Source organism: Emydura macquarii, unplaced genomic scaffold (assembly GCF_026122565.2).
Source record: "Emydura macquarii macquarii isolate MOO-44397 ecotype Brisbane River unplaced genomic scaffold, CSIRO-AGI_Emac_v2 contig_306, whole genome shotgun sequence".
NCBI lineage: Eukaryota > Metazoa > Chordata > Testudines > Chelidae > Emydura > Emydura macquarii.
The window spans coordinates 12,443,893-12,467,096 of NW_027130443.1; the positions used below are offsets into that span (position 1 = coordinate 12,443,893).

General features: G+C 61.0%; 2 protein-coding genes across 2 annotated transcripts; both read left to right on the forward strand.

Annotated features, from left to right (window-relative positions):
* The first annotated feature begins 2,549 nt into the window (after positions 1 to 2,549).
* LOC137160976 (F-BAR domain only protein 1-like) lies at positions 2,550 to 3,921 on the forward strand. The gene is made up of 4 exons (XM_067559981.1): positions 2,550 to 2,707; positions 2,972 to 3,153; positions 3,305 to 3,389; positions 3,754 to 3,921. Exons 1-4 carry the CDS (start codon positions 2,659 to 2,661, stop codon positions 3,774 to 3,776), a joined length of 339 nt encoding a protein of 112 aa, XP_067416082.1. The 5' UTR covers positions 2,550 to 2,658; the 3' UTR covers positions 3,777 to 3,921.
* A 1,560-nt stretch (positions 3,922 to 5,481) lies between these two features.
* B3GNT3 (UDP-GlcNAc:betaGal beta-1,3-N-acetylglucosaminyltransferase 3) lies at positions 5,482 to 22,950 on the forward strand. The gene is made up of 2 exons (XM_067559946.1): positions 5,482 to 7,592; positions 18,436 to 22,950. Exon 2 carries the CDS (start codon positions 18,442 to 18,444, stop codon positions 19,612 to 19,614), a length of 1,173 nt encoding a protein of 390 aa, XP_067416047.1. The 5' UTR covers positions 5,482 to 7,592; positions 18,436 to 18,441; the 3' UTR covers positions 19,615 to 22,950.
* Positions 22,951 to 23,204: the final 254 nt, after the last annotated feature.

Sequence of the window (23,204 nt, forward strand, 5' to 3'; positions counted from 1 at the left end):
TAGGAGATACATATGTGGGCATGAGGGCACATTTCAATGCATAGTAAAGTCATTGGGGGCAGGATCCAGTAGGAAAGAGTACCAAAGTGCATACGGGGTGAAATGATTCTCATTAGTCCAGTGTTCCTTATGGTCGACTGGCAGGTCAGCCCCGTCTTCTTCTGCGGTGAGTGAGTCCATGCGTGGGGGTGGGAATGGGAGCTGGGGGGGGGCAATGATGATGGGGTGGGATGGGCTGCAGTGTCCCGAATGGGGCGTGGTGGTGTCGGGCTATATCCATCCCCTTCCTGCACCTCCCCAGCCTGCACTAAAAAGAAAACACCAAGTGGGAGGAAACTAAGTATCCGGTTCTAGTTGAGTCACATTTTCTGGCACGATCTCCCCTCCCCGACGGTGGCAGAGTTTTCACCCGCCCCAGGCGTCATGTGTGGAATCGCTCAGGGACTTTGCAACCCCGACCTGGGGGATGCAGTCACCAGCTCCCACATCTGGATCTGGAAACGGTTGCCCCTCCCTGATGTTTGGGGTCGTGGGCTTCGGGCTCCCTCCCTCTGCAGCAGTCTCTCAGCACCCCGTGCTGAATCCAGGGCGCCTGGCCTGGGGCAATCGTCACTTCTTCCACCGGCCATCGGAGGAAGTTGTTTCAATCTGCCGCATCCTCTGGCACCCAGCGTGCTGCATCCTGTAGCCGTGATATGCTGCACCCTGCATCACCTCTCCGGCTTGTGCTGGCCCGGGGGCTGTTTGGCTTTGTATGCACTGCCGTGGCTGGGCCCACCTTTGTACCAAAACATTCAAGGGCCCCTGCTCCTTCCCCCCGCGGCCTGTGACTCCTGCCCCCTCCCCTGCCGGGTGGGGGGGAATGAAAACGGGCACGGCGGAGGTCACCTCTTTCCCCGGTGGGAACTGCTGCAATATCCCGAGAATAAACGAGTCTCTTTTCTAACGAGCGTCCCTGCAGCATGGCTTATGGCGGGTGGCCCACGGGTTGGCTGTGCAGAACTCCAGAGGCTGGGAGGAGCGCTCTGTGGCTGGTGGCTTTGTCACTGTGTATCAGGAATCGGGGCCTGCAGCTGAGTGACCTGACCTGCCGGAACAAGCAGACCCCCCGACCCCCAGTCAGGGAGGCCGCATGTGGCCCGCTCTGCAGCCAGACGCGGGAGGGGATTTTTGGCCCCTGAAAGATTCTCCACCGGAAAGATCCTGGCGAGGAGGGGGAGGGCACGGCCCGGAGGCAGGCGTGACAGAGGCATGAGGGCCAGATCCTTGGTGGGTGTGATGTGGTGTAGCTGTGAGTGCGGGATCGGGACCTGAGCATCTCCCGCTGAAGGAGTTTGAGCAGGACCCCTGGGTCCCTTCCCCAGCTCCGTGGAGGACGGAGCCGGGAGCCGTGGCTGTGGGTTACTGTTTGTGGAGCGCTCGGGTCTGCTTGTGGGGAAGGTGCCGGGCCGGGGTGGGGTGGGGGCTACTTCACTGCTTGATTAAAGGGGGGAGATTAGTCCCTGGGAGTGCAGTCGCTGCTGGGAAAGCGGCATGGGGCTCGCCCCCTAACCAGAGAGGTGCATGGAGAGACGAGCCTGGGGGCACAGGGTTGTGCCTAGCCCGGGTGTGGGGAGGGGAGGAGGAATGTCCTGGGGGAAAAGGGGGGGCTCCACAGCCAGCCTGGTTTGGCTGTTCCCGGGATCTCTCCACCCAGCCGCTGTGACGTGGGCTGTGTGGAAATGACGGGTGCTTGGACTCCAGTTTAGGGCATGGCCCCATATAACCCTGTCCCTGGCATAGCTCAGCCATAAATGACAGGGAGCTGCCGTGGGCGCGACAAACCAGCCGGCCGTGGGCGCGGCAGCAGGGACCCAACCGGGGCAGGTCCTTCCACTGCCAACCTGCCGAGCATGGGAACAAGCACTGCCGGCCTAGGAAAGGACAGGGCGTGACACACGAGGCCAGGGCAATAAATCTCAGAGCAACTGGCCCTGCCCGGAGGAAACCGCTTGCTTAGAACCATGTGACTCTGTCCTGGAGTTGCAGGTGTGGACACAGAGCTAAGGAGCAGGACTCCTGGGTTCCGTTTCTGTCATTCACTCGGTCTCAGCTGTAGAGTGGCAAGTGTTTCTCTGCTCCCCCTTCCCCACTCAACCCGCACACACACAGCCACAGCAGACTTGATCACTAATTCCAGCCATGCTCTGAAATGCTTGAGGTGAAGATGTGATAGAACAGCAGCAGGTTTCTGCTCATTTGTAGGAATCCCGGCAAGTCGGGGAAAGACATCAGCCATTGCTAAATCACGCTACAGGTGCCACATCTGGTCCTGACTCTGGAGCATCTGGGGTTGGGGGGTCTCCTGGCAGGACATGATGTTGTGTCCCCGTGGCACTGAAGTGGCTCCAGGTTGGAGTGGGCAGGGGTGAGGGATGGGCAGAGCGCGTTCTCCCCCGCAGACCTGCCCGCACGAGGACGAGGAGGGCTTCACCCTGCGGCCTGACGTCACCCAGAACAGTATCCTTACGCCCTCGGCAGACCCCCTGCACCCGGGGGGCCAGGCTGGGCTCAGACCCCCTGGCTCTGCCGGGCGCCCCGGGACCCCACAGGCCCTGGGCTGAGCCTGAGAGACGTAGCCTCGCGTTGGGGGGAGGGATCCTCCGTCTCTCTCCGGGCATGCCCGCCCCTCCCCAGAATGGGCCCCCCGGGAGCTGGGGACACACAGGTGGGGCGAACGGTGGCCCAGCGCTGCGGGGACCGGCCCGGGGTCTCCTGGGGAGTCGGTGGCGGAGCCGGGACCGGAACCCGGCTCCCGTCCCAGCCTGCCCGAAGGAGGGTGGAACCAGCCCGGCTGGCCCGGACTCCTGGGTCCCACGCAGAGAGGGGCGGTGAGCTGGGGTGGGGCGGCATCTAGTGGGCGGCCTGGGGAATGGCAGGTGGGGGCCCGGCCCCGCTCCAGGCTGGGGGATTTTTCCCTTGACCGGCTCAGGCTCGGGCGGGCCCCACGGCTGCTCCTCCAGCGACTCGGACTACGAGGACGAAGACGAGCACCCCGAGATCTACGTCCGCATCAAGCCCTTGCAGCCGTGCGACGCCGCCGGCAGCGGCCAGGCCGCCGTGGAGCAGCTGAAGGCGACGGTGGGGAACCTGCCCCTGCCCCCTGGCAGCGGGGTGAGAGCGGCCGGGGGCTGACACGGGGGGAGCGGGGAGCCCCTGGGGTACGCTGGCCTGGGAGCCAGGCTGGTGGCTGGGAGGGGGAAGTGGGGGGGCTGGGGGCGGCTCACCGCCCCTCTGGTGACCCCCTCCCCTTGTTCTCTCGCAGGGCGCAGTGAAGCGACAGGGCGTGGAGGTGGAGCTGGCGGGCAGCGGCTGCAGGATGTCGCTGGTGAAGAAGAGGTTCGCTACAGGTAACCGCAGCAGCTGGGCACGTTGTGGGGGAAGGGGGAGGAAGGATGGGCCGATTGCATGCCGAGGACGCCTCCCCGTCCTCGCTGCCACTGTGCCTCAGTTTCCCCTCTCATCCAGTGTCTGAAAGCTCTTTGAGGCCAGGGCCTGTCTCTGCCTGTACAGGGCCTGGCACGAGGGTGCCTGATCTGGAGTGGGACCAGGCGCAAGCTGTAATACCGGGGTTCCCAGGGAGGGGAATGTAATCTGAGCACGGGGGGTGGAGTCTGGCTAGGCCCAAGGCCCTGTGCTCGGCGTGGGGGGAGTCGCTGGCATCTGTCTCCCCCTCCTTTCACCTGGCCTCCCACCCTTGTGTTTCCTCCCCAGGCATTTATCTGGCTGGCTCCTGACTGGCCACGCTGGTCCCCCTTGCACATTCCTGGTTTTACAGCCCAGCCCCAGGGGCCGCTCGCTGGTTCAGCCCTTTGCTGCCTCCGGGGGTTTCTCAGCTGTGGGGTTTTTAAACACTGGAACAAAGTCAGAGGTGGGAGGGAGCGGGGGACCGGCCCCCTGCCCGAGGGACCAGCTGCCACGCGGGCGAGGAGCGACGCTGCGGGAACCGCTCAGAATTGCACTGGACAGAGACTAGCCCGGCTCCCTGTTAGCCTGATTCCCCTCCGCTGAGCCGGGGTCTCTTTGCTGTAGCTGCGTCGCCTCCTGCTGATGGAGAACCGGCCGTTCCCGTCTCCCAGCTGCTGTCCGGGGGGAGGAAGCTGGGGGGGGAGGTCGCCCTTTTAATAAACACTTTATTTTCTAATAAAAGGACCTGTCTGCTTCCTCTGCCCCTTTTCTCTGCCGCGCTGAGCTCCTGCCCCGCGCGCTGGCTCTGACCTGCAGGGGTGCAGGCCCCTCTCGCTCTGAACTCCGTGGGCCGGGTGCTGCCGCTCGCCTCCCAGCGCCGGCTCAGGGCCCACGTCTGCATGGAAGCTGCAGCCCGCCGGTGCGCTCTGGGGTGTGCCTCTGCCTCCGGCGGCTGGTTCTCCCGGCTGGGGGGCCCCAGCTGGCCCCAGTCTCCATCCCTCCCACAGGGTGAGGTGCCCCCCTGGCTCTGGGCAGGGGGGGTCGCGGAGCTGGTCCTGAACCCCCAGCCTAGATCCAGAGGCCCTGGACGGGCTGGAGGAGGGGCTGGCTGTGCAAACGTGCAGTGGTGGAGTCTGGGGTCTGGGACCCTCCCCCTCATGGGGCGTCCGAGCCCGGCCCTCAGTGCCAGGTGCCCTCACATCCTGCCCCAGCTGTCTCGGGCAGGGCCGGCGTCTCCCCTGCGTGCGTCGGCTGCCAGGGTACCCGTACCACACGGCCGGCCCCCGGGGTCTGAGCGCGGTGGCAGGTGGGCACCACAGGCCCTTGGCTGGGCTCAGCGGCACGGGGCTGAGTGTGTGAGAGCCGCACGCAGGGCGGGCCCCCAGCTCCGCATTTGATGCCACAAGCATCAATCACAGGCCAGCGCTGCCACGGGCAACTTCTCCACCCCCAAAACTCCCTGACTGACCCGTGGGGCCTGACGTGTGACCAGCCGCTGGCGTTCCCAGGCTGCTGCTGTTTGCTCGGCGCCGCGTGCAATGAGCGGGTTCAAGTCCCAGCCCTGCCACGCCCCTGCTGAGCCCCGCAGGCCAAAACCCTGCCACTTGCTGCCTCAGTTTCCTCACTCTGTAGGCTGGGGGGAGGGGATTCCAGCCCTGCTGGGAAGGGGGGGTCCAAGGGCAGGGCCCAGCTATTTCTCCAGCAGCCCAGGAGCCACCTGCAGCTGCCCTCAGAGCAGAAGCCGCCCCAGGCTTCATCAAACTCAACCGCCCTCCCCTTCCTTCCCAGCCCCGCGGCTGGCATCCGGCCGTGGCTGCAGCTTATTTCCTGAGCTAGGACAAGCGAAGCGCCCTTCCTGCTGCTGCTGGTGGAGGCCGGGCAGATGGAGGTAGGTCTGCAAAGCCAGGGGAGGAGGAGAACCGGGGGGGGCTGATGTGCAAGGGATTAAAGCCAGGGCCACATCCCCCCTAGGTCTTCCCATGGGGGAACTAGGGGCAGGGCCTGATCCCCCAACCTTCCCCCCTCACCCCCATGCACCAGCCCTGCCTGGGTGGTTACAGGAAATTCGCCTATGGGGGGAAGCAAAAGTGATGGTGGTGGTGGGGGAGGTTTATAAGCCTGTGTCCAGCCCTGGATGTGCCCCCCCGTCGAAAGAATCAAACCAGTGACTGTCAGTTGTTGTACAGGGAAACGCCCGGGGTTGCCGTCAGCAGATGGAGGGGAGGGGGACGGGGACGGGGAGCTGCTGGGCCCGGCCCAGTTTTGCCCCCTGTAGCGCGGGGAGAGGAACCAATGCCCAGGGTGACTGGACCTCTCCTGGGTGCCCCCATTCCCTGGCCCGCGGGGCCAGCAGTCCCTGGGGGGGGAAGTGGCCCTGGCAGGGCCTATTCCAGGCCCACGCTGGGAGCCGGGTGGGAACCGTCCCGCAGGTGGGCAGAGCGGCTGCGAGCTGGCGTTTTGCTGGGAGGCTGGGCCTGCAGCGGGGCCGGCTAAGGGGCCAAGGCAGCTCAGCGGCAAAGCCAGACCAGGAAGGTGTCAGCAGGGCTCCCCCTCCCCTGGCGAGTCCCTTCCTGACCCAGCCTGGCCTGCAGGCTGAGCCGTGCCCTGGGCAGGGTGGAGGGGGACCATCTACCCCCCCCCCCCCCCCCAGATCTGCATGGGCCACCCCGCCCCAGCCTAGGTAACCAGGAAGGCTGGGACAGCAGAACCAGCCTCAGGTTGTGTCCCCTGGCCTCCCTCCCAGCACAGGCCAGGGCTCCCGGGGTGACCCCGTGTGCCTCTCAGCCATCCCCCCACTGTTGCCGCCGCCTGCTCTGGGTCTCGGCTGGGCCCACGTCCCCCAGCACAGGCGTCCTAGCCCCTTCCCCAGCTGGTCCCGCTGACAACACCAAGGAGGGGGTGCTAGGCCCTGCAACACCCCTTCCGCCTGGGGATCTCCAAGCACTTCACACCCAGAAAGGAGAGTCGACCCTCGCAGCCACCACTCCTGGGAGGCAGGGAAGGGTCATTCCCCACCCCCAGCCATCATCCACCCCCTGGCCTGCCTGGCTCCAAAGGCAGCTGGGAAATCAGTCAGAGCAGGAACACCACAAGGGTGTGGGAACATCCTCCCTAGGCAAGGGGGAGGTTTCTTTCATTGGAAGCAGGTGCTGAAGCCCTGGCCCTCCCCCTGAATGGCTGCCCTGGGGGTTAATTTCTGCAGGCAGGGGGCAGGAAATGGGGGAGTGTCTTTCCCATCAGTTGTGTTGGCAACAAAATCCCAAGCAGGCACCACTGCTGGAGCCTGTGTGTGTTTGTGTCGCCGCCTTGCTGCATCAAGGATTAAAGTCCTACTACTGCTGCCAACTAACAGAGAGGATCCTCCTGGCCACGGGGCAGCATTCTCTGCTTCTCACCCCAGTGCTGCACGTCTGTGTGTCAGCTGGACGTGGCTATCTGGCCGCACAGCTGCCTTGGCCTGTCTACCCTGTGCAGGGCACATCCCCGCCTCGCCTGGGGCAAAACGCCCGTTGACTTTAGTGAGCAGGATCAAGCCCCTGTTTTGCAGCCGGGAGGCGCTGTTCGCCCTCATCACCTGAACTGAGCTGTTCCTGTCCTTCGCAGCTGGCTTGCGTTTCCCTGTGAAACGCCACCTTCTTCTTCTAACGTATAGGTACGACTCAGTTTCTAGAGGCCCCAGCAGTGAGCAGGGTTCTGCTAGACACTGCACATATACAGGCTGAGTCCCTGCCCCCCAAGAGCTTACAGTCCAAGGAGACAAAACAGATAAAGGGTGGGAGGGGAAACTGAGGCACAGCAAGGTGAGGAAGAAAGCCCAGCTCAGAACAGCAGCACAGCACCCTGCACACTCCACCTCGAGGGCCTGGACCTCCCATTTAACCCCCATCTTAGTCTGGGGCCCTCGGGTTAGTTCTGAATTGCCCCCTGGAGTGGAAATCTGCCCGGTGACACTCCTGGGTGGGTGGATTCTGCCCAGCAGCCACTGCACAGCTGCCACTTAACTCCTCCTGAGTGGGAGGGGGCAAACACCCTGATTGCCTCGTTAGCCGCTACGGCTTCCCAGTCACCTGCTGGAGGCTGCACCAGGCTGGTGGGTGGAAGCAGCTGCTCCGGGGTCCCCGAGCGAAGCGGCGTTGAACTCTGCAGTGAGTACTGAGCTGTGCTGGGCGATGGGGGGCTCTGCTCTGCATCAGTGGGACAGCCTCTCAGGAGCAGAGAGTGGGCGATACAGGGAGATGGGGGAGTAGAAATGGAGGCACCAGTAAGGGGTTTTCTTGCTGTTCTTTGAGACGGCCACTCTGTTCCCTTTCTGGATAAACTGCTCTTTTTTATCAGGCTTCAACCAGTAACAGGTGGCTGGGTTTTCCTGCCTGGCCCTGGGTGGGGGGCGGGTGTCTTCCTTTGTATGGAGCGAACGGCACGGCGCCTGGTTCAGGTGAGTGGATAAAACCCGCCAGGATGGCGGGGAACATCTTGGGTCACGGGACCGAGGCTGTGCCGGCCTCAAGTGGCCCAAAAGCCGTGCCTCCGAAGTGGGTGATAGGCAGCAGTGTCATCCCCTGGTGGACTATGGACTTGGAGGGTGGGGGGGTGGAGAAAACCCTCTCCCTTCTACGGGGAATGAGGCGAACGAATCTGTCACTGGCGGCTGGGGAGACCTGGCCTGGGACGGCACCGGAGACTGGGCCAAGCAATGAGCCGTCAAAGGCGCTGTGCCCGCCAGGGCGGACTCTGCCCGCTGGGCGTTTGGAAAAATCCTGTCCCGGTAGCGGGTGCTGCACCGTTTTGGAAACCAGGCCCCATCTGCTGCTGGGGGTGGGGGGCCGGCTGGACGGCGGCCACACGGGTTATGGGGCAGGAGCCGGGCCTGCTCAGAGAAGATTTGAATGATTCGGTAGCAGCAGCGAGATGCCGCTCTCCTCTCGCGCCCTCCGCCAGCACGGCCTCCTTCCCCGCATAGCTACACCCAGTCCAGATTGCGCCAGCCAAACCTCCCCCCATGTCTCGAGGGAGCAGAGTCCAAGGTGGGAGGAAGGAAGGAAGGATGGTGCAGTGGTTAGTGCCGCAGGCTGGGGGTTGGGAGCCCTGGGCTCACGTCTGATCCGCCTCTGCAATGGGGCGTTGGGAGGATAAAAACGACACGGACTGCGGGGCGCTCGGGTCACACGTGCCTTGGAGAGGCAGGCAATATATTCTGATATGGCGCCTCATTTCCCCCTCCCTTTGGTCTGTTCGGGGCTGGCTCCTTCCCCCACTCCTCCGCCCCGTTGCTGAGAGGAAGGCAGCCGGGAGACGATTTGCGGGGAGGATTTACTAAAACGCGCCTACCGGACCGAAATCCTTTTTGTGGCTGCTGATTTTCGCCCCCGCCCTGCCGGGCCCTGCCTCGTGCTTCATCAGCTCGGGGCTGGTTTCTGAGATGGAGTCAGCTACGCTTTCTGTTTCGAGTCTGCTCCCTTGAAGCATCTCACCTGCCTGGGGCAAAGGGTGATCTGTACCCAGCAGGAGGGTGCCCGTCCCATGCCGCTCACATGTGCTCACGGCTGCCAACTCCAGCCCCGGCCACCTGCTGCTCCTCTGACTCTTTTATTTCCTGTCTTCCCTGCTGCCGGGGCAAGGGCCCGCTGGCACAGGCGTAGCATGAGTCCCCCCAGCCCGGGAGCCGCCCGCAGGACATGCCGGGGGGGAAGGGGAGAGCGCCCCGTTTCCGGTCCATCCCAAACACAGCTGGGAGGGGAGGTGCGGTCTGGTGCCGCTGCAGAGCTGTCTGTCTGCAGAGCTGTCTGTCTGTCGGGGGGTGCAGGGCACGTCCTGCAGAGCTGTCTGTCTGCAGAGCTGTCTGTCTGTTGGGGGGTGCAGGGCACACTCCTGTCCTTCCAGGGAGCTTAGGCTGAGCTACAGGCAGGATTCGGGGTGGGGGCTCGCTAGGTCCAGCGCCGCCTTGCAGCTTCCATGCTGACGAGGCCCTGGGTTGGAGGGAGGGGGATTCCTATGACCGGCGGGGCCCTGGACTCAGCAGAAGAGTGGCTGCTGACCTGGCCACTCTCCGAAGTGAATCAGGGAGGGGCCAGGAGACCTCACAGGCAGACTGCAGCTTGCTGCACCTGGACGGTGCTGTCTCCCCTCTGCAGCATCCAGCTTTAATGAGCTGGCCCCAGGAGAACCCAGCCGCCTTTCTGCGAAGGGCAGGGCCGTCTCCTGGCTAAGGCCTGCTCGGCTCTTCCGCTCCACCGCCGCACGGGCATCCCCAGAGGCAGGGCTGCGTTTCGCTCTTGGGCGCCGTCGCTGCGACCCGCCCTAGGGGTGGCTGCATCGCCTGCCGGGCGAGTCTAGCTGGCAAACCCGCTCCCTCCCTCGCCCGGACTCTCCCTGGTGATCGAAGTGAACCTGCTTCTTCGCATCTCTCCGCCCGGCCGGCCGGCGGTGGCTGCAGAGAGGAGGAGCGTGGCGGTGCCAAGGCGCTGGCTGAAGGGGGATTTTGGCGATGGGCGTTTCCTTGCTTAGCCGAGCGACTGCCCTCTTCAAAGTCTCTCTCCATCTTGCCACTTCTGCTCCCTGTCCCCTCACGCCCGGCTTTGCTGCCTCGCCGGGGGGTTCCTCCATCCACCCGGGGGTTCCTCTCGGGGTTCCTGAGACTGAGCTGTCCCCGATAAAAGGATTAACTGCAAAACGGGGGGAAAGGGCCCCTCCCAGGGCTTCCATGGGATTGGAGCGGGCAGGGGGGGTTTGGTAACGGGGAGAGGGAGGATTGGTGGTTTGGAGGGGGTGTTGCTAAGCGTGAGCTGGGACCGGCTAGGCTGGTGCAAATGGGCGCAAGGCCCAGCCAAGGACCCTCTCCACCGGAACACAGCGGTCCCTGCAGTCCAGAACAGGGGAGGCACCAGCTACGTAGGGCCTGATCCTGCCCAAGGGCTGAGGTTCTGCCGGGGCCTTGGGCTCCTGGCACCTTGCAAGAGCCTCAGGAAAGTCCCTTTGAAGTAGCAGCCAGCCTCTGCCTGTCAGAAGGTCAGTTTGCTGAAGGAAAGTTTGAGTGGTGCTAAGCAAACATCCTGGGAGATGCTTGTAGGGCTGGCTAGGGACTCGGCTAATTGGAGTGGCGTGCAGCACGCCTCTGGAGAATAAATCCACCTATCAGGGATCCATGCGGTGCCAGCGTGTCGTGGAGACTCGAGCGGCCCAGGCTGGCATCGCCATAACTACGGCTGGGAGACGGCTCCTTCCCACCGCTCGGCGCCCTCCTCCCCTCCCCCAAGCGCGGTTCTCGCCCTGAAGTAGCTGGCGCTGGGTTGAGATGCTGCTCTCGGCGGCTGGGGTGACTGGGCCCGTCTGAGCTGGCACCGTCTGATCAGGCCTCTCTCGTCCTTGGTGAAGAGTGCGGTTCAATACGGTGAGCGGGTCGGTGCGCGGAGAGACGAAGGCAAGCCGAGCCCTTAGGGACGCTGCCGCCCTGCGCCGTGGGACTCTCCCCGTGGGTTTTGGAGGTAATGGCTCGCTGAGATGTATGGGCAGCTCCCCCCCACCCCAAGAGCAATTGTCTCTGGCTCTTGGCAGATTCAGGCAGCCGTCGCTGTGTCAGTTACACAGGGCAGCTCCCCTCCCCCCCCCTTTTGGAGCAGATGTCTCCGGCTCTCGGCAGACATTGCCGCAGAGGGGATGCACAGGTTGTGTTCTGAGCTTCTCTTGCAGCCCTGAGGGCTAGAATATTTTGTTTTTGAGTGGAAGCTGAGGTTCTGGTGTCATCCTGTGACTGCAGGAGTCGGGACCCCAGGCCAGGCTTAGAGCATCCATGCAATCATCAGCCCCCCACAAAGCATAGTCCGTGCAGAGCGAAGGCTGCTGTCCTTTGGACTTTGTGCCTCTGCTGCAGATAGAGAGAGATTAATTATTAAAATTCAAACATGGGGAAACCTCTGCCTTCCCTGCCTGAGGGACACTGACCGTAGAATCTCCTCCAGAGGAGAGACAACGGGCAAATTACAGGCATTTTCTCAAGAAAAAGCAGGGATCCAGATACAGGGAGCTACCACCTGTGGGCTGGTGAAAAAAATTCAGTTGAAACATTTTCCCATAGAAAAATCCAAAGATCGATTTCACCAGACACGTTAACCAACCAACCAATATTTCCACAGATGATGATTGAAATGTACAAAGTGGCAAAGTAAGAAAAGTGCGGGGAGAAGGCAGAGTTTGCCTGAAGGCTGGTGTTTACTTTGTACGTTTCGACATGGGGTGTTTGTGTTTCAAGGGCTACAAAGCATTAACTTTTTGAAGCTCAACGTCTACTGTCATTAAATACGTGTTGTCTGACCCCCAACAGTTTCTCACAAATGTGAAAATTTAAATGGATATTGTGACCTTCCGTGCCCAGAGCAGCCACCTGAAAATGCAAAGGTCAGGGCAGGCTGCAAAAGGAGAGCAGATTCTCCCAGCACTGGTGGGTGGCACTGAAGTCAGACTTCCCAACCAGCCACAAACTGTGCTTCTGATTCCCCACACCGGTTACCCAGAAGCCAAAATAAAAATACACACAGCCCCCTTTACTGCATTTCGGTCTCTGGCTCCCAATTGGCTACTAGGTCCAGTAAAGAGACCGGTTATTTAAAACTCTATGCTCTTTACCAAAAAGGTTTCTCCTGACCCCAAAGGGTCAGCCACAGCACCAGATCAATATAAGTTTAGATCTTACCCAAATTACCACACTGCCAGCCAATCCTTTAGTAACTAGAACTAAAGGTTTATTATGCAAAGAAAGAAACAAACTGAGAGACATGTTAAAGGGTTAAAGCAATCAGATGCATACAAATGATTTGAAAGTCCATATAGATCAGGTTTTTAACAGAATTGTGGAGTTTGCAGGCTTGTACAGTCCCTCTGGTGTACATCCAGTACCTGGATGGGTCTCAGTCCTTTGTTTCACAGCTTCAGGTCAGTTGTAGATGAGTTGATCCAGAGGAAGGCTGAAGACAAAATGCATGTGGTGCAGCTGCCTTTTATGTCTTTTGGCCTTTGCCATGCTGCTTGTGGAAATTTACAGGAACAAGATGGAGTCCAGGGTCACATGAGTGACTGGTGACTCATCAGGTATATCCCTGACTTCTCCCCCTGGTACCTGTGAATCTCTTAATGTCCCATTAAGCAGGCTAGTGCTGCAGCCATCCTGTCTGGGGTGTCGCCCAGACACAGCAGAGTTTGAAATACAGATATATCAATCATAACTTCCATTACACACATAACACATGACCATAAACATCATCATCTTACTTAGCACATTACAGCCTTTCTAACAGTACCTGACACGGCATATCTCATATGAATTATTTTGAAATGCTGATGTTAAATAATATAATAAATGCTTCCCCCCTCCCCCCCCAATCTAGCCAGCATGACAGATACAAACATGTTTAAAAGAGAAACATCGCAGTTCTCTGTTGGAATGATTTTTTTTTTTTTTTTTTTTAAATTTAATTCTGCCAAACCTAATCACAGGAGAGGATGGCTGTTAGAAATAACCGACCAGGAGCGGATTGGGGAGACGGAACCCTTTACTGCCTGCTTGTTCCGCCTCGACGCCGCCAGTGAGCAAGGAGGGGGTTACTTTACAATCCTTTTATCCAAAGCAGTATGTAAATGAATCCATTTCCTGCAACTTCCCATAGACCCTGATTGGGTTACATTGGCACCTGTCAAATGGATATTAACAACTACATGATGAATATAGTTATACCCGCCCCTCTTCATTGTTTCCAGGATTACCATACAGAGGGCAGGCCCATCCCCTTAAAACCTATCCATGTCACACTAACATTCTTTGCAGTAAAGGCATGCCGGGTGGGGAAGGAAGATAATGCTTTCTTCCCACGAAAGACCTTGTGCAGGCGTGGCGATAGTGATATCAGTCTCAGCCCCTGCGCAGATGGAGAGAGAGAACAGCCTCTAACTAGAATTCCCACCAATTAGCAGAAACAAGGTTTGCCTGTGCCTTGACCCTGTACCCTGTAACTTAGGCCTGACCATTTGTCTAGCTTTTAACTCTTTACTCCCCTACATTGGCCAGCGGGGAGCAGGGCCCCGGGGGCAGACTGGGCGGTCCGAGGGACCCAGAACCACGCTGCCCTGAAGTGCACAGTGGCGGAGACGAAAGCTGCCTCCCAGACGAGATGGCGCCATGTTTCTGAGTCAGATATTTTTGGAGCTGTTTCGTTCTGCCCAAAGTTCTGTTCGTTTGACTCTTCGTCCCGGTTCGGGTGGGCGCCAGATGCCAAAGAATCCCTTTCGTTCCGGTCAGTGCGGGTAAGCGCCGTTCCACCGGGGCACAGATCCTCTTGCAAGCAGGAGGGGTGGCTGGACCAAAAGGGGACGAGGCACGTGGCAACTTGGAGGCAAAGTGACCTAGTGTCACGCAGTAGGGAGAAGTGATGCCAGGTGCAAACTACCCAGACTGGTGAGAGGCCGGGGCTTGCTCTAACTTGCCTGCTCTCCTAGGTGGGATTTTCACAAGCCCTGGAACGTCTGCCCGAGGGGGTGTCTACATTGCCGCGGGGACAGACTGCTGCCACTGGCCGTGCTGCATGGGCAGAGGCTCCCGTGCTGGGAGGGAAACATGTTCCCAGCTGCACTGTGTGTGAGGAAGATTTTAGACCCCCAGCAAAACCCTCCCTGGGGAAAAGCTGCCTCCAGAGGAGGACGGGGGGGTTGGGGTGACAGGGCTGAACTGGGAACACAGGTGCATTTGGGGAGTTTCTTTTAGTGTTTTTCTTTTTCTTTTTTAAAAACCAACAACAGAAAACAAAAATTTTTTTTTTTAAACTGACCCCCTCCCTCCCCCCAGATTTTTGTAGGCAGGAGAGAAGAGGAAGGAGGAAAGGTTGAGGACTGGGGAGGAAAGCCCCAAAATATTTTCAGAATTTCCTTAAACGAGTTGGGATGTCTCGGTAGAGCTGGGTGAAACTTTTTTTGATGAACAATAATATATTCACCAAAAAATGCATCGCTATTCAGGGGCACTAAAGCTATTTGCAAATTTGGGTCGAATTCAGTTGAAAAAAAAATGGAAATTTTTTTTAAAACACGTCAAAACTCTTCGTTTCCTGAGTTTTTGTTTGGAAACGGTGTTTCATTTAGAAATGTAGTAAATTGAAACCAAAAAGGGGTTGGAAAAAAAACCCCCTCTCCCAGTTATTTTGTAACAACCAAAATGTTTCATTTAACTTAAAACAAACAAAACTATTTGGTGAGAAACACTGGGAAAATTCCAATTGCGTTGAAACTGAAACCATTGTTTTTTCCTTCTTCACTTTGTCGTCCTCTCTCCCCCAACCGACAAATCAATTCACTTGGTTCCTCTTCTGGGGCCTGTTCCTGCTGCTAGGAGGAAGCTTGCTGTCGGGTGCGGTTGCTGGGGGCCAGGACTTCTGGGTTGAGTTTCTGGCTCTGCCATTGACTGTGACCTTTATGTCAATCACTTCCCCTGGCTGCAGCATGTTAACAAGTGGTTACCGGCCAGGGAGTGGCAAGTGTGAGGGTTAATTTGTTAAGCCTGTAAAATGCATTGAGATCCACCAATGGCAAATACGTTAACCATGCGGCTTAGTACAGAGCTGATTTGGGTTTTCTTTAGACTCCCTGCCAATGTCCACAACGTGCTATTCAGTGCTGCTTGGAGAGCTCTGCAATCCTCGCAAACACCCCTGGGAAACAGGGACGGGTCAGCAGCACAGGCGTGCGTACGGGGCGTGCCGGGTGTGCCCAGGCAGACCCTAATGCAGGGCTTTCAAACATACGGCCCATGCGTAGAGCTGCCGCCGAAAGAGCAGAGGGCGCGTGACTTCTCGGCAAGACGCAGCGAGCCCCCTGTCTCCCAGCCCCCTGTTTGCCCCACTCCGCCACGCTGTCTCCCAGTGTGCTGGGGAGGTGGCGTGTGCATGTCCAGAGCTCATCTGGGGCTCAGAGCGGGACTGTGCTTTAATGAGGTGCATGCTGGCATCGGGGGACGGAGGCGAGAAGCCGGCCCTGGGGTGTAGGGCCTGCGGTGGAAGCCGAGCAAGCAGACCAAGGAAGGGTCGTTGCCCCGTTTTACTGACCGCAAGGTGCAGGTTCGCGGCGGGGGAGCACAGCAGGGGGCAGTTCTGTCCCAGTGAAATCCACCCACCCGGAGACGGGGCTCCAGTGGTGCTTGCCGCTTGGGAGCTCGGTGGGGCCTGCTCCCTTCCCCCCACCCCCGCGCGGGGACTCCAAAGGCTTTGTTTCCACGGGGGTTTTGCAGCGGAGTGACTCCCTTTATCCCTTGGTACAAAAGGCACCGTTTTCAGTGACGGCAAAGCCCCCGCAGCGCTGCAGCGACCTGCCCGTGGGCACCCCGGGCGCAGAGCCAGGAGTTAAAACCGCAGCTCCCGCGTCCTAGTTCAGCGTCTTAATTGTGGGGCCGCCTGCTTTGTGAGCAGGCTTTGAGGGAGGAGGGGCAGATCAGGAGGGCTAAAAGAACAGAGGGGTGACCTGGGGCGAGTGTGTGCGTGTGTGTGTGTGACCACAGGCCATGGAGCCAGGGCGGGGGGCTCCTGGCCCACGGCCAGACCGCTTCTAAGCTCGTACCTGTGCTAGGACAGCCACCCGGCTGGTTTGGGACTGGCTTGGCCGGTTTTTGTACTCTCGCCCCAGCAGGTGACGTCTCTAGGCTAGTATTTTTGTTGTGTGCTCGCCTGACAAGCGCTGAGATTGTGCAAGTAGCGACTAGGACGTGCCAGGGCTGCGGACGGGCTGGGGCTGGCACCCGGGTCCTGCTCTGCTGAGTTCAGCGTGCTGGGTCCTTGCCTGCCGGCTGCCAGCTCCTCTCGGGGCCAGGGGCCAGCTGGGAAGGGGGCAGAGCTGTCACCCCACGGGCAAGGTAAGGAGTAGGGCTGGGAGAGGGGAGGGCAGGGGGCTCCCTGCAGGACTGAGACTCCTGGAAGGGAGGCGTGTAGGGGCTCCTGGGCCGTGGGGGAGGTGGGGCACCTGAGTGGGGAAGAGGAAGGTCAGATGAGGTGGGGATGGGGCAGATCTGTGCTCCCCTTTCAATGGTGCTGTGCGTCGTCCCCCCCTCGGCCGCAGGGTGAGCGTGGCTGCTGCGACTCGGCGTTTGATAGTTGCTCGGAGAAGCAGGAAGCTGATTCCCAAAGAAAAAGGTCGACAACCTGCCCGGCGCCGGGTGTGCATGGAGCGCGCTGGGGGGCGGGCACGAGGTGTGAACGCACCCGAGGAAAGCGGCCGAGGGCGCCCGTGGAAAATCCCAGACTCACGAGGGACGCGCCGAGGGCGGCTCTGACCCAAGCGCCCTCCCGAGAGGCGCTGGCTGTGGCTGACCCTTGCTGCTGCCATGACCCGAAGCCCAGAGATCCTGGCGCTGAGGCGGGGTTTGAATCCCCGAGCACGAGGTCCCGAGCGGCCCTGCCACGCAAGCGCTGGGCCCAGCTGCCGGGTCCTCGTGTGGGTGCGGGAGGAGTGAAGCCACCGGAGCCGCCTTCCTTCTCCCCGTTTGCGCTCAGAACCAGGCGGGCAAAGCCGGTTTCACTCCAGGCTGAGCCCCGGATTCTCCTGGGCGGGCGCAGGCGAGGCTGAGGGAATGGGACCGGCGGCGTCGCTGTGGGAGAAGCAGCAGCGTCCCCGGTTCTCCCCGCCGTGGGGCCGGCAGAGGCAATGCGCTTCTGGCGTTTCCAAGCTGTGGGGCCGGTGTCCCGCAGCGACTGGGACCCCCCCCCTGACAGGCCTCCCCAGGCCTGTCTGAAGCCACCCGCAGCCAGCGATTCCAGAGGGAGGGCGGGATCCCGGTCCCCCACCTGAGGGGCAGGAGGGTGGGGCGGCTTTCCAGCCTCCACCGTCAGGGAGGGGACTTGGCCAGTCCCCCAGGCAGCTCCCTGGCCATGCTCGGTCCTCACGCAGCACCTTGCTTCCCTCGGGTCCCCGTCCCCCCGATTGCCGTGGGGGAGACGCGAGGGGGTCGGATCCGAAGCTGCCAGGCAAGTCTCTCCAGGGAGTGCGCTGGCCTCCGGGGCTGACCCTAAGAGTCTCTGGGGTGCCACAGCCCCATACAGCCTTGGAAGGGAAGGATCACGGGCTCTAGAATGCAAGACCCCCCCCGGCACCAACGCAGAGCAATGACCGGGCTGGCGGAGATGGCCCCGCGGCTGCGGTGTGTGTCTGTGCTAGGTACTGCGTGCGCACGGTTAGACTCCGCCCTCCATTCAAACGCGTGTGTGCACGCCGCTGCCATCTGCTGGGTGGAACCAGAACTGCTCCACGGTGTGTCATTGGGCCTGTACCGCTAAAGGGAGGCTCTCCCTTAGTGTCGGCGGTAGGGGGAGCTGAGGTCTGCCCCCGGCCTTGCTCTGAAGTTCTGCATGGCCCCTGCTGGGCACCACAGCCTTAGTCACGAAGTCCTGGGTGTGCAGTACATTTCCGCCCCGCCCCCGGGTGCTGGGAATCTGATGTCCAAATATCTGCCGCAACGGATCAGCATCTAATTCCCGGCGCTCGGTTTGAGTTACTCTCCTACACTGCTCAGGGTGGGGTTGGGGTGGGATGGAAAAAGGCCCCACTTGGGAAGTGGTGCAGTCCCCTTTTCTTCACAGGCCCATCCATCCCGCGAATAAGCTGCGGGGAAGAACCAATCAGGGAAGAGGGTGGGAATGTCAGGTGGCAGGGGTCCAGGATGCCTTCTGCAGGCAGGTTTTCAGCCGCCTGGCTCTCCCTCGATGCCAGCGGTCGCTAGGCGCACCGTCCGCTTAAAACAGGTGCCTAAAAATGGCTTCAGAAGCCAGGTTCTGGGCCCAGGGCTCTAGCTCAGGAAGAGCAGCAGAGGGGAGAGAAGTGTTTAGGGGGTTCAGGGGGGCCGTCTCAGCAGCTGCAGAGGAGGAGGTGCTTGCGCCCCCCAGCAGGGCTGGGCTGGAGGCGAGGGGTGAAGGCTTGGAGATGTAGCCCCATGTTATCTCTCAGCTCCTGCCTCTGTCTCCCTCACAGTGGAAGATGGTGTCCCGCAGGAGCTACAAGCTCGAGGTCTTCACCCTGGTCACAGTGGGGCTTGTTGGCCTCCTCTTCCTCCTCCAGTCCAATGACGGTGAGTTCTTGCTGAAGAAGGCCACGCGAGTCAGCGCCGCCAGCACCCCTGGCCCCGGCCCCAGCCCAGCCCAGCCCAGCGTGCTCACCACCCAGCCGCCCGTCCCCAAGTGCCAGGAGAACTCCTCGGCGGCCAACATCTCCGGCTTCGCCAGCCTGCCCGGCCACATCCAGGATTTCCTGCGGTACAGGCACTGCAAGGAGTTCCCCCTGCTGCTGGACGCGCCCAACAAGTGTGGGGGGGCTGCGGGGTCCCCCGAGGTCTTCCTCCTCCTGGCCATCAAGTCATCCCCCGGGAACTACGAGCGGCGGGAGATCATCCGCAAGACCTGGGGGGAGGAGAGGGCGTACCAAGGGGTCCACATCCGCCGGCTGTTCCTCTCCGGGACGGCGCGGGACACGCGGGAGGCCTGGAAGCTGGACCGGCTGCTGCGCATGGAGGCGGCGGAGCACGGCGACGTGCTGCAGTGGGCTTTCCACGACACCTTCTTCAACCTGACCCTCAAGCAGGTGCAGTTCCACCGCTGGATGGAGGCCCGCTGCCCCGGCGCCCGCTTCGTCTTCAACGGGGACGACGACGTCTTCGCCAACACGGACAACATCGTGCACTACCTGCTGGGCATGCGGGAGGACAACGCTGGCGACCGGCACCTCTTCGTGGGGCAGCTCATCGCCAACGTGGGCCCCATCCGCGAGAAGTGGAGCAAGTACTACGTGCCCGAGCAGGTCACCGCCGCCAAGACCTACCCGCCCTACTGCGGGGGCGGCGGGCTGCTGATGTCGGGCTTCACCGCCCGCACCATCTACAAGGAGTCGCTGGGCATCGAACTCTTGCCCATAGACGACGTCTACCTGGGCATGTGCCTGCAGAAAGCGGGGCTGGCCCCGGCCTCCCACATGGGCATCCGGACCGTGGGCGTCAGGGTGCCCTCGTCCCGGCTGGAGTCCTTCGAGCCCTGCTACTACAAGGAGCTGCTGCTGGTGCACCGCTTCGTCCCCTACGAGATGCTGCTGATGTGGCGAGCTCTTCACGGGCCGGAGCTGCGCTGCGGGAAGAAGCTGGAGGTGTACCAGAGCGACTGAGCGGCGTGCGGGGGGAGGGGACACCGGGGAGGGATGGAAGGACAGGTCCGAGGTGATGCTGCCCATCTCGGTCTTCGCGGATGTGCCCCAAGAGCCGCAAACCAGTCACCTGTGCCGGCCCGGGATGCCTCTTCCCGGAAGTCCCATCGCTGGGGGGCAGGGAGGCTTCCAGGAACACGCCTCAGCAGGGTGGGCCAGGGCTTACGACTGATGCTCCCCACCCTCTTGACTGGGTGCCCAGAGGTGCTGAACGCGCACTGGCTTCTGGGTCCCATCCCAACTGGTTTGGCCCGTTTGCCGTTCCTGGGATGTCTGAGACTTTGCTCACAGCCCCTCCCTGGGCCCGGGACCGTGCGGCACATTTCGGACTTTTGCAGCGAGCGATCTCCGAGAAAAGCGAGCACCATGAGGCTGCCAGCGTGGTGTCTCTGCGGGCTGGAGGGGGTTTTCTGCCCCCTTGACTAACGGGCACGTTGCTACCTGGGTGCTCAAATCCCGCGGCAGGACATCATTGGCCTGGCCGTCGCCCCGCTCTCGACCCAGATGCTGCGTCCCTGCGGCTGAAGGTCCAGACGCAGCAGGAAGCGGGGAGGGCATCTGGCGTGATGAGCGGGGCTTGGTTCCTAGGCCCAGCCCCTGCTTTGCTGGCAGCGCTAAGAGCAAGAGACAGGTGTGACGCACCTCTCCGCCCTGGGGCCAGATCTACCTCTGGTGCAACCAGCCGCAAAGTTGATGGAGACGTGTCTAGTCCAGCCACTGGGGAATTTGGCGGGAGCAGGGTGCACAAAGGGATTGAGTCCGGGGTTCTCAGCGTGGCCTGCAGGGGATCTCCGTCCTCCTCGGCCCAGGCCCCTTGCTGCTAATGGTCTGGGTGCTGGATATATTGACCAGCAGGGCTGTTGCTTCCAGCTGCTCAGAACAGCAGAGAAACGTCAGGGTTTGCCCTAGGGCTAAGGCTGGAAGGGGTTGGAGGAGATGAGCCAGAGTGAAAGATCGGGGGCAGGACCCGGCAGGGAGATGGGCTGGAACTGACGGCTGGCTTCAGGGCAAACTGGCCCACGCTGAATCTGTGCTGGAGACTCCAGCTGTAAAACTGAATTTCTGCTGGGTTACGGGGGAGCAAACGGGGCCCTCGCTTCAGCTCCGGCTCAACTGTGTCCAGACCGTGCTAACAACCCTTCCGCCCCCTGCCCTCACGCCCCGCGGGGCCCAGTCCTGCCTGGCGCTGTTGACTGATTCTCCAAAGCTCTGCTCTGCCTCTGAAAGTCCGGCCTCGTTCATGTTCCCAAGCCCTTGCAGCTCAGGGCGGACAGTGGCTGTCCTAGCCTGGAGATAGGAACGGGGCCTTTGAAGTCAGACCTGGGGCTTGGTTAACGGCATTGGCAGGGCCAGAAGGGCACCGGGGGAATAGGGGGCTTGGTAGAGCCTCGCCGGCCAATTGATCTGCCCCAGGGTGGGGGGGACCTGAGATTTGAATGGCTGTTAAGCTTGACCCCCAGCGATTTCTGTTCCTCAGGCCAGAACGCTGTAACTTTGCACTAACGGAGCTGGGTGCGCCTTTAAACCTGCCCGGCGCATCCTTCTAGTTCCAGCAAGTTTCTGGTGACGCTTTGCCATTTAGTGCCTTTCACAAGGTAATGAATCAAAGGTTCCCAGATAGCTGGCCTGTGTGTGTTTGTTTTTTCTGTTTAAAACCAGCTCTTCATCTGCTCCTCTCGGCAGTTCTGGCTTGCATTGTCATCTGCCATCTGTTCTGAGCCTGGGATGTTAATCGTTAAGCTTCATGCACACCTGGAGTGAAGAATTGCACGGATTAAATCCGCTGCTCAGATAACATATCCATCCCCTTCCTGCACCTCCCCAGCCTGCACTAAAAAGAAAACACCAAGTGGGAGGAAACTAAGTATCCGGTTCTAGTTGAGTCACATTTTCTGGCACGATCTCCCCTCCCCGACAGTGGCAGAGTTTTCACCCGGCCCAGGCGTCATGTGTGGAATCGCTCAGGACTTTGCAACCCCGACCTGGGGGATGCAGTCACCAGCTCCCACATCTGGATCTGGAAACGGTTGCCCCTCCCTGATGTTTGGGGTCGTGGGCTTCGGGCTCCCTCCCTCTGCAGCAGTCTCTCAGCACCCCGTGCTGAATCCAGGGCGCCTGGCCTGGGGCAATCGTCACTTCTTCCACCGGCCATCGGAGGAAGTTGTTTCAATCTGCCGCATCCTCTGGCACCCAGCGTGCTGCATCCTGTAGCCATGATATGCTGCACCCTGCATCACCTCTCCGGCTTGTGCTGGCCCGGGGGCCGTTTGGCCTTTGTATGCACTGCCGTGGCTGGGCCCACCTTTGTACCAAAACATTCAAGGGCCCCTGCTCCTTCCCCCCGCGGCCTGTGACTCCTGCCCCCTCCCCTGCCGGGTGGGGGGGAATGAAAACGGGCGCGGCGGAGGTCACCTCTTTCCCCGGTGGGAACTGCTGCAATGTCCCGAGAATAAACGAGTCTCTTTTCTAACGAGTGTCCCTGCAGCGTGGCTTATTGCAGGTGGCCCACGGGTTGGCTATGGGAGAACTCCAGGGGCTGGGAGGAGAGCGGCCGGGCGTTACCAAAGGAAGGAACGTGAAGCACTGATCGCTCTGTGGCTGGTGGCTTTGTCACTGTATCAGGAACCGGGGCCTGCGGCTGAGCGACCTGACCAGCCGGAACAAGCAGACTCCCCCCTCCCCCGGACCCCCAGTCAGGGAGGCCGCATGTGGCCCGCTCTGCAGCCAGACGCGGGAGGGGATTTTTGGCCCCTGAAAGATTCTCCACCAGAAAGATCCTGGCGAGGAGGGGGGAGGGCACGGCCCGGAGGCAGGCGTGACAGAGGCATGAGGGCCAGATCCTTGGTGGGTGTGATGTGGTGTAGCTGTGAGTGCGGGATCGGGCTCTGAGCATCTCCCGCTGAAGGAGTTTGAGCAGGGGCCCGGAATTCCAGCCTCCTCAGGACTCCTGGGTCCCTTCCCCAGCTCCGTGGCGGACGGAGCCAGGAGCCGTGGCTGTGGGTTACTGTTTGTGGAGCGCTCGGGTCTGCTTGTGGGGAAGGGGCAGGGCCGGGCCGGGGTGGGAGCTACTTCACTGCTTGATTAAAGGGGCGGGGATTAGTCCCTAGGAGTGCGGTCGCTGCTGGGAAAGCGGCGTGGGGCTCGCCCCCTAACCAGAGAGGCGCACGGAGAGATGAGCCCGGGGGCACAGGGTTGTGCCTAGCCCGGGTGTGGGGAAGGGAGGAGGAATGTCCTGGGGAACAAGGGGGGGCTCCACAGCTGGTACCCCACCATAGACCCCTGGGTGGTTCCCTAGATGGGCGCACGAGCCCCTCTCTCCTGGCGGCGCTGGGCTGAAGGGGCCCGAAGCCACGCTGCGGCCTGTCCCCGGGAGACAGCAGGGCTCCCAGGTGGCGGCAAGGCCTGGCGCTGTCGCTAGCCAGGCCATTCAAATGACTGCCCCAGCCTGTCTCAGGAGCCCCTCCGCTAGCCCCAGTGGGCAGGGGCGGCTCATCTCCCTCCGTCCGCCCAGGGCCCCGTGCGCTCTCTGCTCAGGGCGGGGGCTGGCTGGC

Bases quoted from the DNA above. Each gene is read 5' to 3' on its own strand.
- B3GNT3 (XM_067559946.1), top strand. From the start codon at position 18,442: ATGGTGTCCCGCAGGAGCTACAAGCTCGAGGTCTTCACCCTGGTCACA.
- LOC137160976 (XM_067559981.1), top strand. From the start codon at position 2,659: ATGCCCGCCCCTCCCCAGAATGGGCCCCCCGGGAGCTGGGGACACACA. The intron at 2,708-2,971 runs GTGGGGCGAACG...TGACCGGCTCAG, and splicing joins CGGGAGCTGGGGACACACAG to GCTCGGGCGGGCCCCACGGC. The intron at 3,390-3,753 runs GTAACCGCAGCA...TTTCCTCCCCAG, and splicing joins GAAGAAGAGGTTCGCTACAG to GCATTTATCTGGCTGGCTCC.